General features: G+C 40.6%; 2 protein-coding genes across 3 annotated transcripts in view; one reads left to right on the forward strand and one right to left on the reverse strand.

Annotated features, from left to right (window-relative positions):
• The first annotated feature begins 408 nt into the window (after positions 1-408).
• On the forward strand, positions 409-4928 carry c8h5orf49 (chromosome 8 C5orf49 homolog). The gene is made up of 3 exons (XM_035430754.1): positions 409-945; positions 1409-1525; positions 3730-4928. Exons 1-3 carry the CDS (start codon positions 832-834, stop codon positions 3907-3909), a joined length of 411 nt encoding a protein of 136 aa, XP_035286645.1. The 5' UTR covers positions 409-831; the 3' UTR covers positions 3910-4928.
• The window catches only part of adcy2b (adenylate cyclase 2b (brain)), a 59543-nt gene continuing 41316 nt past the window's right edge, over positions 4866-23092 (reverse strand). The window contains exons 16-25 of one of the 2 annotated variants that reach the window (XM_035430751.1): positions 18291-18428; positions 14624-14737; positions 12271-12455; positions 10445-10529; positions 7737-7895; positions 7470-7616; positions 6999-7106; positions 6406-6520; positions 5964-6088; positions 4866-5329 (exon numbers count right to left, since the gene is read on the reverse strand). In XM_035430751.1, the coding sequence (XP_035286642.1) occupies positions 5177-5329; positions 5964-6088; positions 6406-6520; positions 6999-7106; positions 7470-7616; positions 7737-7895; positions 10445-10529; positions 12271-12455; positions 14624-14737; positions 18291-18428 (1329 nt within the window). In that variant the 3' untranslated portion in view covers positions 4866-5176. Of the gene's footprint in view, positions 5330-5963; positions 6089-6405; positions 6521-6998; positions 7107-7469; positions 7617-7736; positions 7896-10444; positions 10530-12270; positions 12456-14623; positions 14738-18290; positions 18429-23092 lie in introns of those variants that run through there. The other variant, XM_035430753.1, reaches the window with a different exon arrangement.

A 23092-nucleotide genomic window follows, 5' to 3' on the forward strand; every position in this document is an offset into this window, starting at 1 on the left:
TACAGTTGTAAAGGAACACTCTTCAAAAAATCTTAAACTTGACAGATCACTTTCAATAGCTGAGTTTAAACATGTAATTCGTGACTCCGTGACTAAAGTATGCGCCTGCTTTTAACCTCTGCTCTGCTTTTTAATCAGCCTACTGTTACACTGCCGTGTCATTCCCCATTTTATGTATGTAACTCATGTGTCTACTGTCTTGCGTAACTTTGCTTTATGTCAGGTCCCCTTGCAAAAGAGATTTCGATCGCAACGGGATTTTCCATGTTAAATAAAGGTTAAATAAAAAATAAAACAAAAATGCCGAAAGGTAATGCACTCAGAATTAGCCTACGTTACAAAGATCTGCGCGTGCAGTCACTCAGGCTGTAAATACTCACCAAGTGACATTTTGGACACACCCTCTGGTTAACTAGCAACGCGAAGAGCTACATTAGGCTGTTTTATTATGCATGCCCGGACGTGCATGCACTTCTAAATGTTTAATTCTCCCCTAATTCCGTCACATTAAGATGGAACAATGTAGGTTTGTCAACGGTACGATAATGTTTCTATTCGTAGTCATTGACTTGATTAATTTCAGACAAGGTGGCTACCTCATACCAAGCTAAAAAGGATATCATGTTTGGTTTCCGACTTCTCGAGCTTCGAATGGCTTTCACACGCCCCTGACTTGAGGCGTCGTTTCTTAGCAACCGTACGCGGACGGGGAGACCAGAGCAGGAGACATCGTTGTGGTTATTTATTTGTTTATTTGTTTTTATTTTTAAACTTTATTTTCGCTTTCAGTTAAATTGACGATCTATCAAAAATATTGCGTTAAAGCTAGAAATGGAAATATCGCAGGCTAAAACAAAACCAACCTCAACACTGTCAGTTTTTAGTTACATCCCACCAAGAAGAACTGATCCAAAGGAGCTGACGTACTTCAATTGTGACTCAAAGGTAAAAACAATTTCCATGTTCGGCTACTAGATAGTACTAACAATACGACTACTAGACTTCTATCCCTACTAGCCTAATAATAATAATAATAATAATAATAATAATAATAATAATAATAATAATAATAATAATAATAACAACAACAACAATAATAATGATAATAATAATAACAACAACAACATCAACCACATCAACAACAGCACATGCATACAGTACAGTACATACTGTACATACATACATACAGTACAGTACATACTGTACATGCATACATACATACATACATACATAGATTTCCTGCAAAGCACATTCTCAGTGAAAACTATTTTAAGCAAGTTAATGGCCTATTGTCTGACCGTCTGCCTCTACATTGATCAGATGGCACACTATTTAAACCATTGGATCAACATTAGTCATCGCTTATTTGTTGTGATTCTGAAAGTAATGTCATTGCTCATAATCTAAGGCTCGGGAGATGTTCATGTACGACTGCATACTCCGGCGTTCCGAGGGCTACGATAATAAGCTGCACAGGGATGACAGAGAACATGCCAATGGCAGGGGACTGGAAATCCACGGGGAGGTAGCTACAACGCTTTTATCTCTATACTGTCTGCACTTTAATGAGTGGGACTGTTCACTTCATCTTCCTCAGTGCTGAAATACCCACAGACATCATCCACTCCATTGATGTGATTTACCGGGTGGCATAAACAGCTAAAACAAGTGGATAATGCTTCAAAACCTTTTTATGCAAAAATGAATGATGAATTAACATATTTTTTTAAGCCTTTATTTGATTTTTAATTTTTTATTGTGGAACAATGGGAGATGGAGTGGTGCCCAGCACTGAAAACTGAAGTGACTTTCAGAATGTTCTAGCTCCAGTGCTAACAGGCTTCATCTCTGGGGTTGTGGATCAGCTTTCCGGAGTTGTATGATGTGTATTTTATTATCATTTCCTCAGCATAAATCAGCTGTATAAATGGGAGTCAGATTTGATCCTATCGTACAGTGTGATATACCTATGGCTCATGGAGGTGGATTTATGTCACATGAGTTAACTGGATGAGCCAGTTCTCCCGCTGGACAGAATCAATACTGTCTGAATACAATTACAATACAATTTAAAGATATTTAGTGTGACTCTGAGGAGGATTGAACAAAGCCCACATCTAGGTATAGGCTAAAAATAGCAACATTGCACCCTCCCCTGCATATGCATATGTGTGTATATGTGTACACTGAAAATGAGTCCTTTTAACGTCATTGTAGCGCACTCTCCAAGTGATGCATTGAGAAATGACTCTCTCTCTCTCTCTCTCACACACACACACACACACACGCACACATATATATGTTTGTGTGTGTGTGTATGCAGCCATTGTGCTGTGGCAGTTTCAACAGTTTCAAATGATCAGGCAGAGAGGCCCCAAATGCCCATGAGAAATTATGCTTGCCCACTCGCCCTAGTTCATGTTTTGGGCGAATCCAATTTGAAGCTCACTAGTCTATCAGGCCAAGTGATCAATCTACATTAAAAAGTAGGCAGGGGTTGGGTTAAGGTAATTGAATGACACCTGCCTAATCCAATCCCTAGCCACAAAACAAGTTTCCACGGCAACATAAATCCCCTCGCTATTTCAGAAAATCACTCAACTGGAAACTTTTTATTTCCAAGGACAGCTCCGCCCTAAGTGCTTGGGCAGCTCCATGCACGTTCAAATTTTCTGAAGTGATACTGTATATCTTATAGGCCCGGGCTTCGGATGTGTTAGAACCTATGTTAAAATGTTATGTTTGGCATTTCTTAATTACATTTCTAAATTATCTTTGTTTATTTTTTTATTTCTAGAGCCGTGTTTAATTTCGTAAAAAAAAAGATTTTACCTGTTCTTCAGAACAACTGTCATGCCTCCCTTGCCTTTCCCAAAAGCTATAGAAACAAGTAGCCTGCACACAATGGACAGTTAATATTTGTTTTTTGAAACAGCTTTTCAAAATTGTGGTTGTGAATGTTTGAAAGAACAAACACTAAGCTCTAAGCTTTTGTGAATTGTCAGTTGTCAGGCTCCCAATTCACTGGCATTCATTTTCAGGACATTGTCAAAATGAATAGTTTTAAAACACAACTACGGAGGATAATACATCAATGTAATGTATTTTCTACCTGAATTATGAGCTAATAAGCTGTTTTCAGGTTTAGGTTAGCTATAAATAGGGGACCTATTTTCAGATAGGCTACCATGTAGAAATAAGAGCCATAGTTTGATTTGTTTTTATTTATCATGCACAAGGATACATTACTTTGTTAAAATCACAAAAAAAAAAAAAAATTCAGAGCTATAGACTTTTTGATGCGCTATTTTATATCAATCTATTATCCTCCCTAGTTAGTTTGTGCTTTAAAATGGCTAATTTCAGCCAAGTACCAAAAGTGAATGGGAGTGAACTGCGAGTCTGACAACCGGAAGGAATGGCAATTCTGTTAATGGTCAGCAGGAACAACTTCTAGTATAGTATTCATACTATGCAAGTAAAATCGGGTAGGCTGCACAAAATGACTTATGCTATACCATAGTTATATATCCCTTTAAGCTTCTAGTGGTGCTGAAATTCCAGTGTTGTGTAGGCCTATAGGCAAGTGGCCTGTGGGGCAGCGGTGAAAGGAGAGGAGGGGGCCTCATGATAGAATTTTAAAATGGGCCCCCATGGGCCACCGAGCATCCCTGTATATATGACACCATGCCCCAGTGTAGATGACAGCAAGCTTCATCTCTTTTTCAGGAGCTATCGAGACCCATACCCATTCTGTCATCTTCAGAATATGGGAGGCGTCCACCACCACTGATATACCAGCCAGATCGGCAGTTTGTCCGTGTTGCACACGTGCGCTCGGAATTCTTCCGGAAAAATGGAATTACACAGAATGTCGCAGAGGGGTATGGATCTGTCTCTCCTGTCTGAGACTTGTCTGAGAGAAACTTCTGCTGATATTTGCTCATGCACACACACACGCACACGCACACACACACACACACACGCACACACGCACACACACACACGCACACACACGCACACGCCACACACAGTCATACACACACACACACACGCACACACACGCACACATGCACACACGCACCCAGACACTGCACACACACACTTTCTCTGAATACAATCATTAACATAATTATGTAAAGTTATATCAGTCTTCCATTACATATATAGCTGTTGTTGACGTTAAAGGCGGGTTTGCGAATTTAATTTACTTCTTTTTTGCTTGCAGTGTTCGCTGCTCACTTCCATTAAACCTAATTGGAGTGTGGCTTAGAGAGGTTTTCCTTTATGTAAATTTTTTTCTCAGTGTGTTTGTTGGTTTGTTTTGCCTAAAGCAATCCTCTAATACACTGAGTTTTGATTTGATTACCATAGCTTAAAGTGATGTTTTGAGTTCAGTGTTTATCACATTTCTTGTAATTGCAGAAATACTGGAAAATAGCTCTGAGAAACAAATATACAATGGGGGAAAACAATATGCCTGTCCGATTGTCACATGTGAATGCAAGAACTATGTAAGACCATTATGTTTTTCATTTTTACAGTAGATGTTGGTAGTGTTGTTGTTTGGTGGAGCTGCTATTGAATTTGGCCTCAGGGCATCATTATTTTTAGGTTAACATATGCAAGATCTTATATATTAAAAAACAAAATAAGTAATGAAATATATCCATACATATGTGTCCTTCTAATATTTTATTCTGGTACTTGCGTATAAAGTTATAATCATATTATTGAGTTTACCATCTATTTCCACGTTCTTTATGCCAATACCTGATATCTATAACTTTATTCTTAGTTAATCTATCAAGCCCATCCATTCCACAGCAGGCAATGCATTTTATATCTCAAGAAGGCAAGGAATGTCATATGTACAAACTTTTAATGAATAGGCTTTACAAAACAATGTCATTAAAACATCAAAACACTTTTTGTTTATTCGTTTTCTTACAAAACTGCTCCTAATGTATCTAAATACCTGTAGCACACAACCCAGTTCGTGAGATGGAGACACGGCACCACTTGCACTGTAAATAAATCCATCCAAGATTTCGATCATCTACGGACAAGGCGGAGCTATTTACAGGACGCGCGCTGTGGTTTCGGATGCGGATTCGCTTGGCAGCCTGGTCGTGGTCGAGCCTGTTGGCCAGCTGCAGTTTTTCATGCACAACGGTCAGGGCATTACGTTCCCTTGCGAGAGGGACCTGGTCATCTCCGTGTGAACGAAGAAGGTCTTCAGCTCCCCTTTCCCCTTGACGTTGATTATTCCTCTGCAGGAGCACATGTAACCGAGGGTCTGAAGGATCCGACTGGTCTCCTCTGTGACCTGCAGTTAGGGGGGGTAGGAGCACTGTACTCAATGCTGTATGGTCTCTCCCACTCTAAAGCCCACCCTGCAAAGGTTTCTTTGTGAAGGGTTCAGTAGTAGACAAAGGTTAGGAAGCCCAATATCACAACCAAAGAATGTTTCAGTTGTGAAGTGAGGAGAGGTGGAAAGGTAATGCACTGAGAATTATTTTAGAATTTCCATGCTTTCCTTTTTCTTAAAATGACTATGTTGCATGTTGAACTAGCCTTCTTCTGGTGTAGTTCATACCATGAACATCTTGAATTAAGAAGAGAATATGGGGATGTTTTTTTAAGTTTTGACAATAACATATTTAACAATAACATACATGAGTAAAACATGTTAAAATGAGCCTCTACAAAATGTAAACTATCTGTTTTATCTATAAAATATGAAATGCAGGTAATCTCTTCTCCTAAAAGCAATCTGTTTGAAGTATTAAGAGCTGGAGAGATGTGTGAAAACATTTTCATCCACTGAGGTTTTCTGAACAAACACTAGTACATGACCTACAAACACATCGGTTTTAATTAACTGTTGATGTTTTCAATAAAAATAAAATCACAGAGTAAAGGTGGTCTCTGTTGCGAGAGCCAATCGGAATGGAGATCACCTGTATTTTCCCAAGTACCCCGGTGCTGTCCATCCGGCTGGCCACGTTCACGGTGTTCCCCCAAATGTCGTACTGGGGCTTCTGCGCTCCAATGACCCCGGCGATGACGGGGCCGTGGTTGATGCCTGACGGCAGAGCGAGCAGGTGTCCTGGTAAGGGCCCAACTTCAAACCAACTTTATTTGTGTTCAAATAGAGATGTAATCACACGGCACAACAAAGCCATAAGGACTGGATCTGTTTCAGTTGTGTCTGTTGCAGATGGCTGCCAGCCAGTTGGAACATCTTGCACCACAGGCTGGCGAAAAATTAATTAGTTCAGTTGGATTTAGCGTCTTCAAGGACCCAAATCTTACTCTGTTCCAGTACACCCAGAGCACATTTTGAGACTCCTTTATGAAGATGGATGTCTTTTTTTCTGACTACAAGTAAAATGTACCTACCGACTCTGAGTTTGAAGTCATTGAAGGAATGTTTGTTGATGACGTCGAGTTTTCCCACCAGCGCAAAGGCAAACTCCACCATTGTGCCGATGTGCATGTACTGTCTGTCATGTTCCTGGATGCAAAAACAAATATTGATATAGAATAATTTCATACTTGAGAAATGATGGCTGAACAAATAAAAGTATATAGGAAAGCATGTCATAGATGTCTTGACAAAACCAAGCTCGTCAGTTCATATTCCTTGCAGAAAAAAATGTACAGCATGTTTTTCAATCAATAGATAATTTATAATACATGCATTTATTCATGTAAACAATGCAAGATGCACTTACATTTTAGATAACAGTGAGTCATGTCTGAAGGACATTGAGATTATCCTACTCAGCTATTCCAGGGAGTTTGCCTTTTCTGTTTGTATTGGCTCATACGCTACTCCAGTAACCAAGACAAATCGACAACACCAAGTCTTACTGAGATGTTCTCTCTTTTACATATGAAACTGAAACTGTAGGTCCATGCCCCTGTGCCCCTGTGTGTGCACCTGTCTAATGGGCGGTCTCTGTCTGAGTGTCTGTCGGTTGTTTTGTTACCTGTGTGTACTCTGGCCCAGGGGACGCGTTCAGGCCCGTGGCGGCCATATAAGTACTGCCGATAGTCTTGATCTTCTCTACGCCGCTGAACTTGGGCTTGGACAGCAACTGTCAGAGGGCCAGATGAGGGATGAGTCAACATTCCACCCCCCCCCCCACCCCCAGAAAAAAGAACACAACTGGGGTTCGCGCAGATTGATAATCACTAATGTTTTACTCATATTTGTTACTCATTGCAAATCTGTCACAATTGCTGTCTGCTTTATGGATTTGGACACTAAAAAAGTATGCGAATGCTAGAAGTGCGTGGATAATTTCACTGGTTTTAAAACTTTTGATTAATAGATAATTGACAGTTTGATTTGTTTCCTCCTTTGTAAATAAGGACTGATGAGAATTTGAAATATGTTGACACTTTAACCTCCAGTGATTTGCCTCACAGAGCGTGAAGCATAAACAAATAGTAGCTACCTCATCAAAATCTGCAATGATCTCATTGAGCAGTCTCAGGCATTCCAAGCCCTCTTTGTTGACGTCTGATTCGGTGTAGAACTCTTTGAAGTCTGGAATTGAGGCAAACATGACGCAGACCAGGTCATACGACTGGTGGTACAAATCCTGTTGGAAAACACATAGGAACAGGTCATTGGATGATGCCGATATTTATCAGTGACTTGAAAGCCAAGAGGTGTGGAAACAGGAAGAGAGAGAGAGAGACACACACACACACACACACACCTCATTCTTCCAGTTACGCGCCAAGAAGTGCTCTGCAACGTGGGCTGGAAGAACGTTCTCTAGCAGGACGCGGTTGAGGTTCTCCATGGTCTCGATCTCCTCGCATTCCTTCTTGAACTTGTTCCTCCACAGGAAATCTAACCTACAGTAATATTCATTCTGTTACAAGAGGACACAGAGGTAAAGAGACAGTACACATCTGATCACTAGCTGTGTGAAGTACAGAAAGAAGTCAAAGAACAGCTGTTAACCCCAGACCCTCCCCACCCACCTGCCACAAAAACACACGCCCACACACACTCAACTCCTCACTGCAGACAGAAAACACACGTCGACTGCACATTCACACAGTGGCAAGAATTGTGATTCATGTACATTCCAAAACAAAGTAATAAACAAATAATAAACCAGTGGAAGAATGCATGTAAATTTATTTAAGTAATAACAATCTGGGAAAAGGAAGTTGTTTTAGTAGAGAATATTAATGAGCACAAGCACCCCTGCTGGACCTCCCTGGTCTAACTTTTGTCAATTTAGCCTTAAGTAAATCTCCAGCTCATTTAATTAAAAAACACATAAAACTGATTTTTTAATACAACACTTTCCAGGTTAGTAAGCCTTGTGATGACTATTTTTTCATTTCATTTTTTTGTCCATCCAGCCATCCATTATCTATATCCGCTTATCCTGGTCAGGGTGGTGGGGGTGCTGGAGCCTATCCCAGCGTGCATTGGGCAAGAGGCAGGATTACACCCTGGACAGGTCGCCAATCTAACACAGGGCTTCATTTTTAAAATTTTTATTTAATTTAATTTAAAATAAACACTTAAATCTCTGGGAATTGCAGATAGCCGAGTTAAGACCGGCTACTACAATATGAAAGACTTTCCAATAGAAAGCACAGGCTTCAGCTGTTGGAGATGAGCTTTGTGTTATGGGGTACTGCACAAGCACTTGCGTAAATTAAACCTTCCTAGGAACTAGAAGACTAAATATAAGGAGCTGTGAAATTAATTTGGTATTTTAGGTCCTCCTGTCCTGGAACACCTGTGCATATGCTGATTATTGTTTCATTAATTTTCCCAGGGTCAATATTTCTGTAAACTACTGTTTCAGTTCTGGTTCCCTGCTCCATCTGATCACAATAAATTAATAAATAAAAATAAACATTTTAAGAAATCAGGAAATATAGATGTGCAGTCTGCAGCTAAACTTCACTGTTTTATTCAGGAAAATAAAATGTTAGACGAATTAAATGATTAAATGCGGAAGTTGACATGAAAACAGATTAGCTTTCATCGTACACCCCAGAAATGAACAGCTGCCCTGGCAAATGAATCTCGTTTTAATTCAGATATATCTGTATATGTTATTTGTGTTCTGTGCTATCACAGTTATCTGTTTGATAAATGATCCTAGCTGAATTGCACAGCATTACTAGAGGCGAGTACATCATAAAGTAAAAAAACAAAACAAAAAACAAATTATAGTCTTGTTGTAGCAGTGAATAAGGTAGGATAAATAGTACTGTAGACATTTATCTCCACCAGACCTTTCAGCGTTTAACTCAGCAATTACTCTTTGCCTTCCATTTGCGCCTCTGAATCTAATCACAAATCATTTCAGTTACAAGGACTCTTTTCAAATGTAGCTGTATGGCCCAGAGCATATGACCCATTTAAATATTGTGTTCAGACATTCAATGCTAAGGATGGCTGCATTGGAGAGATAAAAAGAGATAACCTAACAAAACTCCAGTTTAATGAAAGGCGTAACTACACAAAATGGCAGCCCCATACATGTGAGTGTCGGAGACTGCATTCTGTGCCCCAAATGCTTGACCGTGTTTCCACCGCTCTTTAATTCTGGTGCAGAGACATTGCTGTATGACTTGTGAAACACACCGTGCGCTAGCTGGGTCGACCCACATTTTTATTTTCGAGCCTCTCGGTTGTCCCCAAAATGAAACTCCCACTTCTATAAATCATACAGGCACAGCCTATGGAGAATAGCCTGTGTGACAAGTCCTCCAGGTGGGTCCCAGATTTGGAGCTTACAAATGGGCCCTCGGTCTCCAAGGAGATCCATCTCCCACATACGTCTGTCTGCGTAAGGGACTGATTGATGATACCCCATGGCAGGGTAATGTAAGCTTTAACAATATTTTTCCACCGCTTTTATATTGCTTCTCATCCGCCCCTCAACCTAATAATAGTTCTTTTTTTTTGCCAAATTGTGGGGCCGCTTTAGCATTTTGAGAGATACATTTTTAATCTATTCCCAATTATTTCTGAAGATACGGTGTCCAAGGAAACGGATGCGGCATGCTTAGGAGACAAGTGAAGTCAATATACCGTTAAGTGCAGTTGTAATGGTGAAATAATACTGACTGAAGCTGCAGTAAGGATATTGTGAAAATGACTATGAAATAAAAATGGCGGTGAGATACTTATCTTGATGGGTTTTTCATCAGACGATGAAATATGGAATGGAGATGGTATCATTTATTAACCAAAAAGACCCCTGTGAAATTGTGTTATACTTTTAAAACAGACAGGGTCTTATAGGTCTGCAAAAACCAGACTTCCAGGGGAAATGGGATGGGTTTGCTGCTTTTGCTGGATCTTTTCAGCTTGAAATCAAGTCAAATTCAAATAAATATTGGATGATGCAATTTTAGAAACTGCTCATCGCAAAGAGGCACTCACCTGTCTAGCCAAAACAAGCAGAGTGATGAAAAATATGAATAGAGAGACAGAGCCCATCGTCTTCAGGTCTTTCAGAACTCCTGGTCTAGAATAGAATGAAGAAAAAGAAGAAGAAGAAGAGAGAGAGAGAGAGAGTAAGAAAAAGAGAGATATAGCAAGAGAAACAGACGGAGAAAGACAGAGGGAGAGACAAAGAGAGGGAGAATAGATTTACAGAATTCTCAAACGACAGACAGCCCAATGCTCCCTCCAACTGTCATTCACTATTGAATGTCACTTCTGCTTTATCACAGCCACCCAGCTCCCTCACCTCATTCACACAGCACCAATCAGGAGACTGCAATTAAAGCCCCAAAAGTCCCCAGAGCAGAACCATATGAAAGGGCTATACAAAACTGTCTAACTAGTGTGAAATGGGGAGATTGAACTACTGCGAATAAGTAATTTCTGAATTTCTTTCATTTTAAAAGGGACGCAGAAATCAGTCAGGGTCTTGGTGTCAAGTCTTTGTGAAGGATGTGAAGGTGTGATACATAGTTATAGAATGGAATTTTGCTGAATTTAAAATGAAATATCATTTACCAAAGATGTTTATTATTTTCGACCACCATGCATTTGATTTCAGAAACACATTTCATGTTACTGTTGCCCAGAAAAATAAATCCAGTCTGGGACCTGAGTGGAAAGTGTGTGCAGACCGAAGCAGGCCGCCTCTACTGGGGGACAGAGGAAATGACCTCTGGGGTCCCCGCTGAGGCCCACAAGCCCCGGATATGTCAGGCAGCAGTCTGGCAGCCTAATGAGGGCTGGCAAGACAGCAGGTGTGCCTGCGCCGAAAAGAACACCGAGCGGGTCTCAGAAGGGCCCGTCTGGCAGAGCCGGCCCTCTCCCGCCACTCAGCGCCGCGCTGGCCCGCCACACCCCGTCTGGCCCCGCCGCCATAATTCAGAACCTCTGACGGGCCAATCAATTAGGGCCCGGGGCTCAGGCCTGCGATAATAAGACAGAGGGAGTCCTGGGGCCGACGCAAAAAACACAGGGGCACGGTTCTCACCCCCTCGACAGCTCGCACCGGCCACGAGAACGGCTCGGAACGTTCCGGAACGCAGAAGTTTGGGCGGCTAGGCGGGGGGAGAGGGGAGGAGGCGCGAGGGACGCGGATGGCCGTTTTCCTCGGGTGCTCTTTGAAGCCGATCTGATTTGCTATTTTTGGAGCTTTGTGGGATTTTCATTTTCAGACAAATTGGAGTCTCCTTGCACCTCTGGCGGCCCCGCGATGGAATCAAAGTGCTGTGCGCGTGCGGCAGCTACTGCCACAGTGATGGGAAAGGGATTAATCACAGTCTTTCATCTTGTGTAATGGGAGGACCATTGGGGGCGAGCCTGTAAAGTATAAAGACACACTGGAACGTTTATTTGCATTTGCTCTGCCTTTCTTGTTCTCTGGCTGCTCATACATTATGTGTGATACATAAATTATAGTTTTTAAAAAATGACCGACAGGCATTCGAGAAGTTCTGAATTCTTACAGAAGGGGACAAAGTTGAACGAAAGAAAAGACGTCTGGACAAACCTCAACGGTGTCCATGGAGACAGGTTTTGACGGCATTATCAAGCAAGACAGGGATTAAAGCCAAATGCCACGATCTAATCCTTTCAAAGGATATGGCAAGTGTGTCTCATAGTAAAGAAATCACTTCTACAAAGATTAATACCACAGTTAGGCTTCGGGAAAGAGGAGTTTTTCTCCATCACAAAGTGTGATAGGCAGTGGAAACTTTCCTTTGTGATGCATGGATAGAGGAGGGACAAGGCAAGGCTCCCACCTGTCCAGACTCTGGCTTTTGTAGAGGAACCTGCTGTACTCGTCCAGCACGGGAGCGTGAGTCTGGAGGATGATGGTGTTGTAGCCCGCCACAGCGGCCAGCATGATCACCATCTTCAGCTCGTAGTTAATCCTCAGGAACACTGAGCACGAGACAAGGCCCAGAATGCAACTGTATATAAAATACTGAGAGAGAGAAAAGAAATGAACAGTTTAACATAGTCCTCATTTGATCAGTTTTAGAGAACTGATGGTATATAATTTATTTATTTATTTGGTTTTCTTTATTGTATCTTGTGTTGCTTTGGCAAAAATGGTTTATTTCCATTCATGCCATTAAAGCCATTTAAATCTGAATCTGAGAGAGAGAGAGAGAGAGAGAGAGAGATAGAGAGAGAGAATAAAGATTTACAGATGAGTAGAGATGAGTGATGGGAAGTGATGTTGACAGAGGAGGAGGTGGGGTTGGGAGCGGGGCAGCTATATTAAAAGCGCCTTACGTCAGTGTCTCAAATAATATTTTGCACAGGCATTTTTCAGACTTCTCTGGAGGCACACATTCAGCAATAAATTAAGTATTAAATAAATAGTTACAAATAAACAGTACTTAATGAACTTATAATTTGCTTTTGCCTCAGTGCACACTTTTAGAAGGAAGCCATTTGGAAGATTAAATTCGACAGAATTTTTATTTATATATTTATTATTTTTTACAGAACAGCATTGCAATTTCATTAGTGCTAGAGTCACTAGGGGTGGTGACACTGAAGTATCTTGTGGAAACCAGGACTGAAGCTGGAGAAACTTAATCCCAGCCCCCCCCTGTGGTAAAAAGCTAACTGCCACACCACTGTCAGCTAATGGCATTTCCCAGACAGGGACTAGTAATGTCTAGACTATCGGACCCTGCCTGTGCTCACTGTGAGGAGCTTTAACAGATGAGCCACACGGGAGGAGACTCTTCACAATCATTTTCATTAAATTTTGGTTCTCCATTTAATTCTCATCATGGCTTTTACTGTGGAATACATTTTTGACTTTTCAAAAAGAAATTAGGCATTTCAAAAAGGAATATACCACAAAAGAGTCCTAAACATTTTCTTTTATACGTAAATAGTATAGTCTGTAATAGTCTGTCTGTAATAATAGTATTTGAAATGTTCGGTGAAATTCTGTTTCAAAGATCAAATATGCAATTCTATCAATGATGCCATTTCAATATATGCAGAAAATATGCATTGCCCATCTTAAATTTAATTTAAATGGCAGTATGTTCAGGTGTTCATGTTTCAGATCAAATGGCACTCAGAACCTCCAAATGACATCCTAAAAAAAGTGGCACCAAACATGTTTTCACGTTTTGTTATTCCGTTAAACAAAAATTGAATTACTTGTCGTATTACTCTCAAGGAGATTGGACCAAATGAAAATGTGAGCACGCTAGTTTCAGAGGTCTTTTGCCACTGAAGTGGATAAAGCTCATTAGCAGGGATAGTCGGTAGAAAACATTAACGATGATGATGATGATGGGAATTTCAATTATAGCTCATTTGGATTTATTTCAGCAACTGCCAGTTTTTAATGAATTAATTACTTTATTCATTTATTTTTGTATATCAAATCGTATATGGCAAATATAACAGTGCTTGTTCTGGTTTCATTTTCAGTTTCACTGTTCCATTCCTCTCTACATCTATTCCCTGGTTTCTAGTGTAATCAGCTGAAACAATTCAATTTAGTCACAGCTCAGCATGAAAAATGGCATTTATTCAGATTCAACAAATATTCCTTCTGAACATCTATGACATGTTCAACAGATTTTCTCTAATGATGTCAGCATTGTCACTGTTGTGATATACAATCAAATGATGATGAGAGAACAAGGATTGAGTTTTTAGTACAAAATGGAGGCATTGAATATCAATATCATACAGAATTATTTTTGTTATGGTCAACACCATCTTAGACTGTGACATCCCAACTTGCAACAACAGAATTATAGAAACATAATACACAGTAAAATGGCCAGTGTTAAATCAACTCTTACAGAGTACATACAGCATGTTACAACTTGGTCTCATATGTACTCTGTTCAAGTTAAATTACTGGAAATTTTACTGTGTAGATGTGACTCAAGAGGAGATAGAGTACATTTTCAAGTTACAGTAAATTCCAAAAAGAAATAAAAGTGCACAACCCTCAAGGAGCATTAGAACAACAGAGGATGCTTTTAACTTGGCAAGATATTGCTGCAACCATAATGGTCACACATGCTAGCTCCTCTGAAGCGCTTCCCATGATGCAGTACATTGTGACCAACCCTTTCACAGAAAATCCAAGAGGCTGTTACTTACAGGAAGGTAGAAAAAATTATTCTCTGGGAATTGCGGACCCTGGGCGTTCGAGTAATACGACGTTTCATTGGAGGCGTTCGACGCTGCAGGCATCATTTTGTCTTCTAAGAAAAACTAAAGAAAATTATTTTTTTAAATGCTGTGGATCAAATTATTATTAAAAATAGTTTTGAATAATAACATTGCTTCGCCCAAATGTATTACAAAAGAAAAGAAAATAGATAATACATTTGCACCATATGTAACATTTGCAGGACCTAGGGAAACAGGAAAGAGAGAATTCCATATGGAGCATATCATCTTTGGCTGAACTGAAATGCAGGATGTTACAGCTAACACAAGACTGTTGGCAACTCTAATTCAAGCAAAAATATAATACGTTCCATGAGTATTCGGACAGTGACACAATTTTAGTTGTTTTGGCTCCGTACTCCAGCACATTGGAGTTAAAATGAGACAATGAATGTGAGGTCAAAATGCAGACTCTTGGCTTTAATTTGTGGGTATTTACATCCATATTATGCAAACTTGTAGGAATTACAGCCCTTTTTATACCCAGTCCCTTCATTTTAGGGGGCCAAAAGTAATTGGACAATTGGGTGCTCAGCTGTTTGTTGTTGCATGATTAGTTAATGCACAAAAATGCTAACAAAAGGTCGAGAGCCGATGAAAGGTTTGGCTTTAGCATTTGGGGGCTGTTGCTCTTGTCTCTCAACATGAGAACCAAAGAAGTGTCAATGCCCAGTAAAGCAGGCCATTTTCTGAGGATGATCAATCTGAATACGTTAATCAGAGACAAAACAGTGGGTGTGTCAAAATTAACTGTTGTGCATTGTTAAGAAGCAAGAATGCACTGGTGAGCTCAACAATAGCAAACGACCTGGTCGACCTCTGCAGTGGAAGACCAAAGAATACAAGAATTGTGCAGAAAAACAGCTTTTCAACTATCAAATAGATCAGGATATAGACATAGATATCAAAGACTACCATAAAAAGAAGACTACATGAGCATAACCTCAGAGAGTTTACCGGAAGATGCAAACCACTAGTAAGCACAGAAGGACTAACTAGGGTTAGTTAAAAAGTACATTAAAAAGCTGCATAATTCTGGAACAACATTTTAAAGACATATAAGTATTAACCTGTACCAAAGTGAAGGAAAGAGGAAAGTCTGAAGAAAGAAAGAGACTGCTTATGGTCCATAGCATACCACCTCATCTGTGAAACATGGAGGTGGTAGTGCTATGGCTTGGGCACGTATGGCTGCCACTGGAACAGGCTCATTTCTCTTTATTATGATGTGACTGCTGACAGCAGCAGTAGGATGAATTCTGCAGTGTACAGAAACATCTTATCTGATCAGTTCCAATCAAATGCCTCCAAACTCATTGGAAGATGCTTCACTTTGCAGCAGGACAATGGCCCCCAAACATATCGCTAAAGCAGCCAAGGAGTTTTTCAGGGCCAAAAAGTGAAATGTTCTTGATTGGCCAAGCCAGTCACCTGACCTGAATCCTGGCAGAGCAGCACCAGGGAATATATCTAATATCTGCTGATTTCTATGGGTCCCATATGTCAAGCAGCCATCAAATGCAAAAGATTTGGAACAAAGTACTAAATATGATGACTTTAATTAAGATTATGTTAATTTGTTTATTTACTTTTGGTTCACTACAATTGGTGAACTTTATGTATAAACAGGGCTGTAATTTCTATATGGATCAGCTGATATGGATGGAAATTCCCTCAAATTAAGGTAGCCTGTACTTTAACCTCATATTCTTTGTTTCGTTTTAAATCCAATGTGCCAGAGTATACTGCCATAGTATACAAAATAGAAATAAATAAAATAAACAAAATTGTATCACTGTCCAAATACTTGCAGACTGCACTGTAAGTTAACATTTATTCAACAACATCATTTTACCAGTAATTTTTCTTCGAATATTGTCAGTACATTATCAATCCATGGCTGTAGTTTGAAAGACAAATTTTATAAATTGCTTTGCACTGATTCAGCACAAAACAGAGCATGCACAATCTATCAGTCAGCAGAGACCTCATTGGGGTTCAATGAGCTGGACTGAGGGCATGAGAAAAACAAGATCATAATCTGCCAAATCGATTCATGTCAAGGTCTAAACGTGGAGCTGGCACTCCGGACTCTATCTCATTTTCCAGAAGGTAAAATGTGAGGTCAGGGCAATGGAAATCTCTGTCATTCAATCAAGCGTTCTCTCTCGTCTGTAAAGGCAAACTAATGAGCTCTCTCCCCTTTAGAGAAAAAAAAAATATGGGTCTGAATTATTAAACGCCAGCCCTCTCCCTCAGCTGATTTTGTCTGATTCTCTTTGCGCCAGCTCAAATGGCTTACTGGTATGAGTACAACTCGCAATGGCTAAAGCTGGAATCTAAGAGCCTTTTCAGAACGGCATGTTCAACAGACTTCAACAAAAAAAAAATAATGCAATAAGTTATATTGTACTGCTATGCTGTGTTTAGTTCTTCCCCCTGGCAGCTGTGTACCATTAGATCCTTTTCAGAAGTGAAGTCAACACGTCCTTTGTGGATGGTTGTGGGTACTTTTTTTTCTTTTTTCTCAAATGAGAAGATGTGCCTGGCAGGCAGGTCAGAGATGAATTCCCCAGCCAGAGAAATGACTTTAATTAGGCTTTGAATAACTATTCTTTGAAACCTCAAGTCACTCACCCTCGGCTGCAGAATCTTAAGTAGCCCCCAAGCCATTTTTTAGAAATGTAAGAGCAGGGCAGGTGCACATTTAAAAAGCAGGGGCTGTAGCCTGAGATGGTAAGGGCACTGGACCTGATGGGACCTGGGTGAGGGCAGAATGCTACAAATCAGCGGCGAACCCAGCGGCAGGATACCGGGCTCTAGCAACCGCAGATCTGTGGTTACTCGTGTTCTTTTTGTTGTGTGTATCATCCCTCAGAGAGCTAGCTGTAGCGAGTGCATTGTGTCATCAACATGAACTATCGGTCTGTCCAGAGACATTTTTAGCATTATCAAAATGGGTTATCTCTGGTCTGTCACACTGGTAGTTTTGGCTAGTGCTGCACTCCCATTCACGCACGTCTGACTGTTAAGCCTTATTGTTAATGTAAAATGCAAAATATGTGGTGTCTGAATCTCAAAAAAATCTAGCTAGATGGCTGGTTTGCAGAAAAGTATTTATGAGAGATTTTTACTCTCATTTATTCATTAATGACTGACATAAAGATCTCTCAGTCTAAAGACTCAACAGGACAAAACAGCACTGAAGAAGGCAAAAAGCAACACCTTGGCTGATTACCAAGCAACCCAAGCAGTGATTGCCCAAAGACAAGACTGCTGCTGTCCATTGTCCTGAAAGCTTCCCCAGAAGTGGGAAACAGCAGGAAGGTGTGTAGTGGCAGCCACCATTTTTAAAATGCAACTGCTATAAAATTGTCTCCAAGCCAGTTCCAACCATCAGTGATCTGCACCAATCACGTGACTATCTTGGAAACATATCATTAATTCAGAGCTCCTACTCTCTAACTCAGTGCCAAGTACAGAAGGGACAGGCTTCTGTTTTAAAGAATTTGATGTCCTTTGACTCTGCAGGAGAGGGACTGAACAACCATTCTTCCAAGGGTCCTGACCACAGAGCCAGTGAACCAGCACTTACCATATTGAAAACGGCCATTATTAATATCAGTGTAGTGGTTGTCATGGTGAGGGTGAGACGTGGCCAGGGTTTGTTGGCGATGATTCTGGACGAGCTCAAGATCCAGAGCAGGGAACCGGAGGCGGATTTGCTGCATTGCTTAGAAGATAAGAGAGAGAAAAATAAGTCAGCCGGCTATTTTTAATCCCAGCATGACCCCCATAGCTTCAGCCATGACAGCAGACCTGAGATAACCCTAATGGCATTAGTGATAGTACAAGATACACAGGGGCATATTTCCCCGGTTAAATTACAGTTACAGTTAGTTCTTCTGCACAGATATGTTTTGTATTGCATCATAACAGGATCACCTCATTCACTTTGACATACATATATATTCATACTAAAATGGTGGTGTTGACAAGACAATGCTTTACAAAGACAACGCACTGCCCACAGCTCAATTCACTATAGGTGGACGGGTTAGGAACATGTCTAATTATTCAACAAAAATATTCAGTTTCTGAGCTCTCTACACCTTCTTAGCATGAGTTGGCTACATATATCGTTCAACCTAAAGAGCTCAGGTGGAAACAGGAACACATGAATACTAATTAGCAAATAGATAAATATTTGTTTGGTTGTGATGTTAGTGACTACTAGGGCGATTAGTTGGACCAATAAATTAAATTCAAAGGTTCTACTAAAAAAAAAAAAAGAACAACAATACAGATTCTGAAATGTTTAAAATATTTATTGCAAAATTTCTATGAAAAAGTCAAAATTGAATCATTAATGCATTGCCATGAAAAACTCTTGGATGCTTACAGTGTGTTACATCCACAAGGGGAAGCAAGCAGGCAAGCACGAAGGCAAAATAAGGTACTGTAGTGATGGACTCGAGGCAGAAACCAGGTAGAGATGAAACAATGCTCATGCTTTATTTAATAGGCAGAGTTCATCATCTGAGCAAAAAAGACTGGTCAAACAGTGGGGAATGCCTGGAGGTAAATCCCTCAACCACAACATTCCACTGACAGCTAGCATGCATATAACATGAAAGGAAGGCATTACGTAAAAAACAACATGGCGGAACCCAGAATCTAGTCACCACTGGAGTCACGGTCATGCTCAGGGAACCAGCTTGTGTGACACGAGAGATTATCTTGCCAGAACTGAGCATTATTTGAATGCCATCAATGCTTAGGTATGCTGTGGCATTCAAATGATGCTCAGTTGGTATTATGGGACCTAATGTGCGCCAAAAAAAACATTCCCCACACAATTGCACCACCACCAGCCTGCACTGTTGATGAGGCAGGATGGATCCATGGATTCATGCTGTTTACGCCAAATTCTGACCCTGCCATCTGCATGTCACAGCAGCTATCGAGATTCGTCAGACCAGGTGACGTTTTTCCAATCTTTGATTGCCGAGTTTTGGTGATCACGTGCCCACAGTAGCCTCATCTTCCTGTTTTTAGCTGACAGGAGTGGAACCCAGAGTGGTCTTCTGCTGGTGTACTCCATCTACTTCAAGGTTTCACGTGTTATGTGTTCAGAGATGCCATGTCTGCACACCACTGTTGTAAACAGCAGTTATTTGAGCATTTGTGGCCTTTCTGTTAGCTTGAACAAGTCTGCCCATTCTCCTGTGACTTCTCTAATTAATAAGTTTTTTTTTTTTTTGGCCACAGAACTGCCTCTCACTGGATATTTTTTTGTTTATCGCACCATTCTCCGAACTGCAGATGTTTCTGAGATGCTGGAACCACCACGTCCCTGACTGGCAACATCAATCATACCATTTTCAAAGTTGCCTACGTAGATTACGCACCTTGCCCATTTAAATGCTAGGTCAAAATAAAATTGAAACCTCTTCACCATGTATGCTTTATATATTGCAGCCCCATGTTTTGCATTTTGGAGGAGCAGGCTTTTTGCGGCTATAATGTCCAGGACAAAGACACAGTTTTTTATTAGCCTTCTCTGGTGATGATCTGCCAGGCCTATACTGCAGTCATCTGCAGCTCCTGCTTGTTTTGGGGCTAGTTGCCTTAAATATTCTCTTCAGCATATGAAACGCATGCTCAGTTGGATTCATATTGGTTGAATGACTTGGCCAACCAAAGATTTTCCAGTTTTTGGCTTTGAAAAACTCCTTTGTTGCTTTAGCAGTATGTTTGGGATCATTGTCTTGCTGTAGGATGAACCATCGCCCAATAGATTTGGAGCCATTTGCTTGAGCAGATAAAATGCTTCTGTACATTTCAGAATTCATTCTGCTGCTGCTATCAACAGTTACATCATCAATGAAGACAAGTGAGCCAGTACCAGTGGCAGCCATACATGCCCAAAGCATAACACGTACACCACCATGTTTCACAAATGAGGGGGGAGGGTGCTTTGGATCTTGAGCAGTACCACACTTTGCTCTTGGCATTACTCTGATACAAGTGAATCTTGATCTCATCTGTCCACAAGATCTTTTTCCAGAAGGGCTCTCAGAAAACTATAACCTGGCTGTTTTTGTGGCTAACTATTGGTTTGTATCTCACAGTATAGCCTCTATAGTTCTGTTTGTGACACACTGAGACATCCACGCTGCCTCCTGAAGTGCCTATCTGATCTGTCAGACAGGTGTTTTGAGCTCTTTGTTACCATGAGAATTATTCAGTCATCAACTGTTGAGGTCTTCATTGGCCAACCAGGCCCACTGGGATAATTGAGATTACCAGTGCTCTCTTTCTTCTTAATGATGCCCCAAATACTTGATTATGGTAAGCCTAATGTTTGACCTATGTCTCTGTTTTTTTCTTCTTAATCCTAAGGCTCATAATGGCTTTTTTGACTTTCATTGGCACAACTCTGGTTCTCATGTTCGCAAACGCCAAGAACAGACTCCAAATGCAACCAAAAGCCTGGAATCATGGCCAGATACTGAAATCTCTCTCATATCTGCACTAAGGAAGCAATTTAACACACCTGGCCAATCAGAAAACCTCTGAAGCCATTTGTCCTAAACACTATGATGCTCTGAAAGATTTTCAGTGAACACATGTAATTTATATTGTTTGCACAATGTAACTGCGTATTGTTTCCCTATTTAAAGTATATTTGAATATGTGTAGACATGTTCCTGCACTGACTGCATGTGTGAACGTACAAGCGCATACACAATGAGCACCACTGAGTGTAGCCTTCACCAACTCTTCAGGAGGAACAGAACTGTAGAATTTACTGGCATGAGGTGGAATCATAGATCACTGGTGACCTAGTTACAGTAGGCTACTGGTAAATATAACAAAATATTATGCAACTGCCAAATAATATTCTCAGACCCAGAACAGGGTTATAAGAAGCACACAGCAGCTTATTAGAGAGGCCCTGTCAGTTTCCTTTGCACTATTTGTCATTGACTGTGGGGGCAGTAATTATAAAGTGATTAAACATTAATGAACACATTGTTAACCTTAACATGGGATCAGTGTCATGACTATTCATATTAACCTAGCTGCCTAAAATGCCTATGGGGCAGGCCAATCCATGGTCAATAAAAGAACAATTCACATTGGTTGAGTTGTTTTGAAAGCAACACACAGCTATCTGTAAGAATCCAGCAAACACCCCTGAGGTCGAACTTTCAGAAAGCATAACTGAGAAACCTATTGGCCCTGGTAGCGCACAGACTGAACACCAACCAGTGAAATAAACAAGTGACCTTTCAAAGTCAAAAAGAACTCTTTTGAAGCATTTGAGGCTTCAGATTTTCCCATCTCTTTTGTTAAAGAGACAAGGTCTGCTTGAGAAATTAATAATTGTTAAAATTGCTCGGACAGTTCATTAAGCTTAAATTTGGATAAAAATAAGGCTGGGGTGCCACTGCAGAACACAACAGCAGACATGCTAATTAGTGGGTATTGTCTGTCAAACTTTAATAAATGTAAGAGGAAGCTACTATAGAAAATCAGGCAACTTTTAAACGAGAGCCAAGTCTAAATTCAATAAGGAAATCTGTTCCATTTCATCAAAGACAATGCTTTGTCACCCAAGGCAAATAATTATTCGTGTCACTTAACGGTTACCCAGAATACCCCAGCAAGTTAAGTTCTTGCCTTTTCCCAGGAACTGATTTCCCCCACGTACAGACGGGTGATTTTGTATCAACTAGCTGTGCACAACATTCTAGAATAGGTCAGCTTCCCCAAGATCAGATACCCCAATAGACAGTATCAACACCATGCAATCTTGTATGGGAGAAAGGACCAAAACAAACACATATATTTTAATTACAGCTAATTATAACATTGCTCTGTGATGCTCTGGACCAGCCTAGTTCTGAACAAGCCAATGGCACTCCACCGCTCATTGAGCAATTATACAGCTAAATTATAACAGGATATAAAGCAGATTACACAATGAGTAAATAAATGCACAATTACAACAGTCCTAAGTAGCATTTCCCTTCCAGTCCCAATGTTGCTTTTAATTATTTAATCAAAAGGCAATGATTACACACGTTTTTCTTTTCTTTCAGGAGTTACCCTGTTTATTGAATAATGCCTAATGCCTATAGTAGGGTTTATGCAAGCCAAAACCCCACATCTCCTGAGTTCACATCAGCACAGATTGGGCTCAGAATCCTTCCATTCCTCTTAGAAAGAGAGAGAGAGAGAGAAAGAGAGGGAAAGGGGGAGAGGGAGAGAGAGAGAGAGAGAGAGAGAGAGAGAGAAAGAGAGGGAGAGGGGGAGAGGGAGAGAGAGAGAGAGAGAAAGAGAGGGAGAGGGGGAGAGGGGGAGAGGGAGAGAGAGAGAGAGAGATAG

The sequence above is a fragment of the Anguilla anguilla genome, chromosome 8 (genome assembly GCF_013347855.1).
Source record: "Anguilla anguilla isolate fAngAng1 chromosome 8, fAngAng1.pri, whole genome shotgun sequence".
In the NCBI taxonomy this organism is placed as follows: Eukaryota; Metazoa; Chordata; class Actinopteri; order Anguilliformes; family Anguillidae; genus Anguilla; species Anguilla anguilla.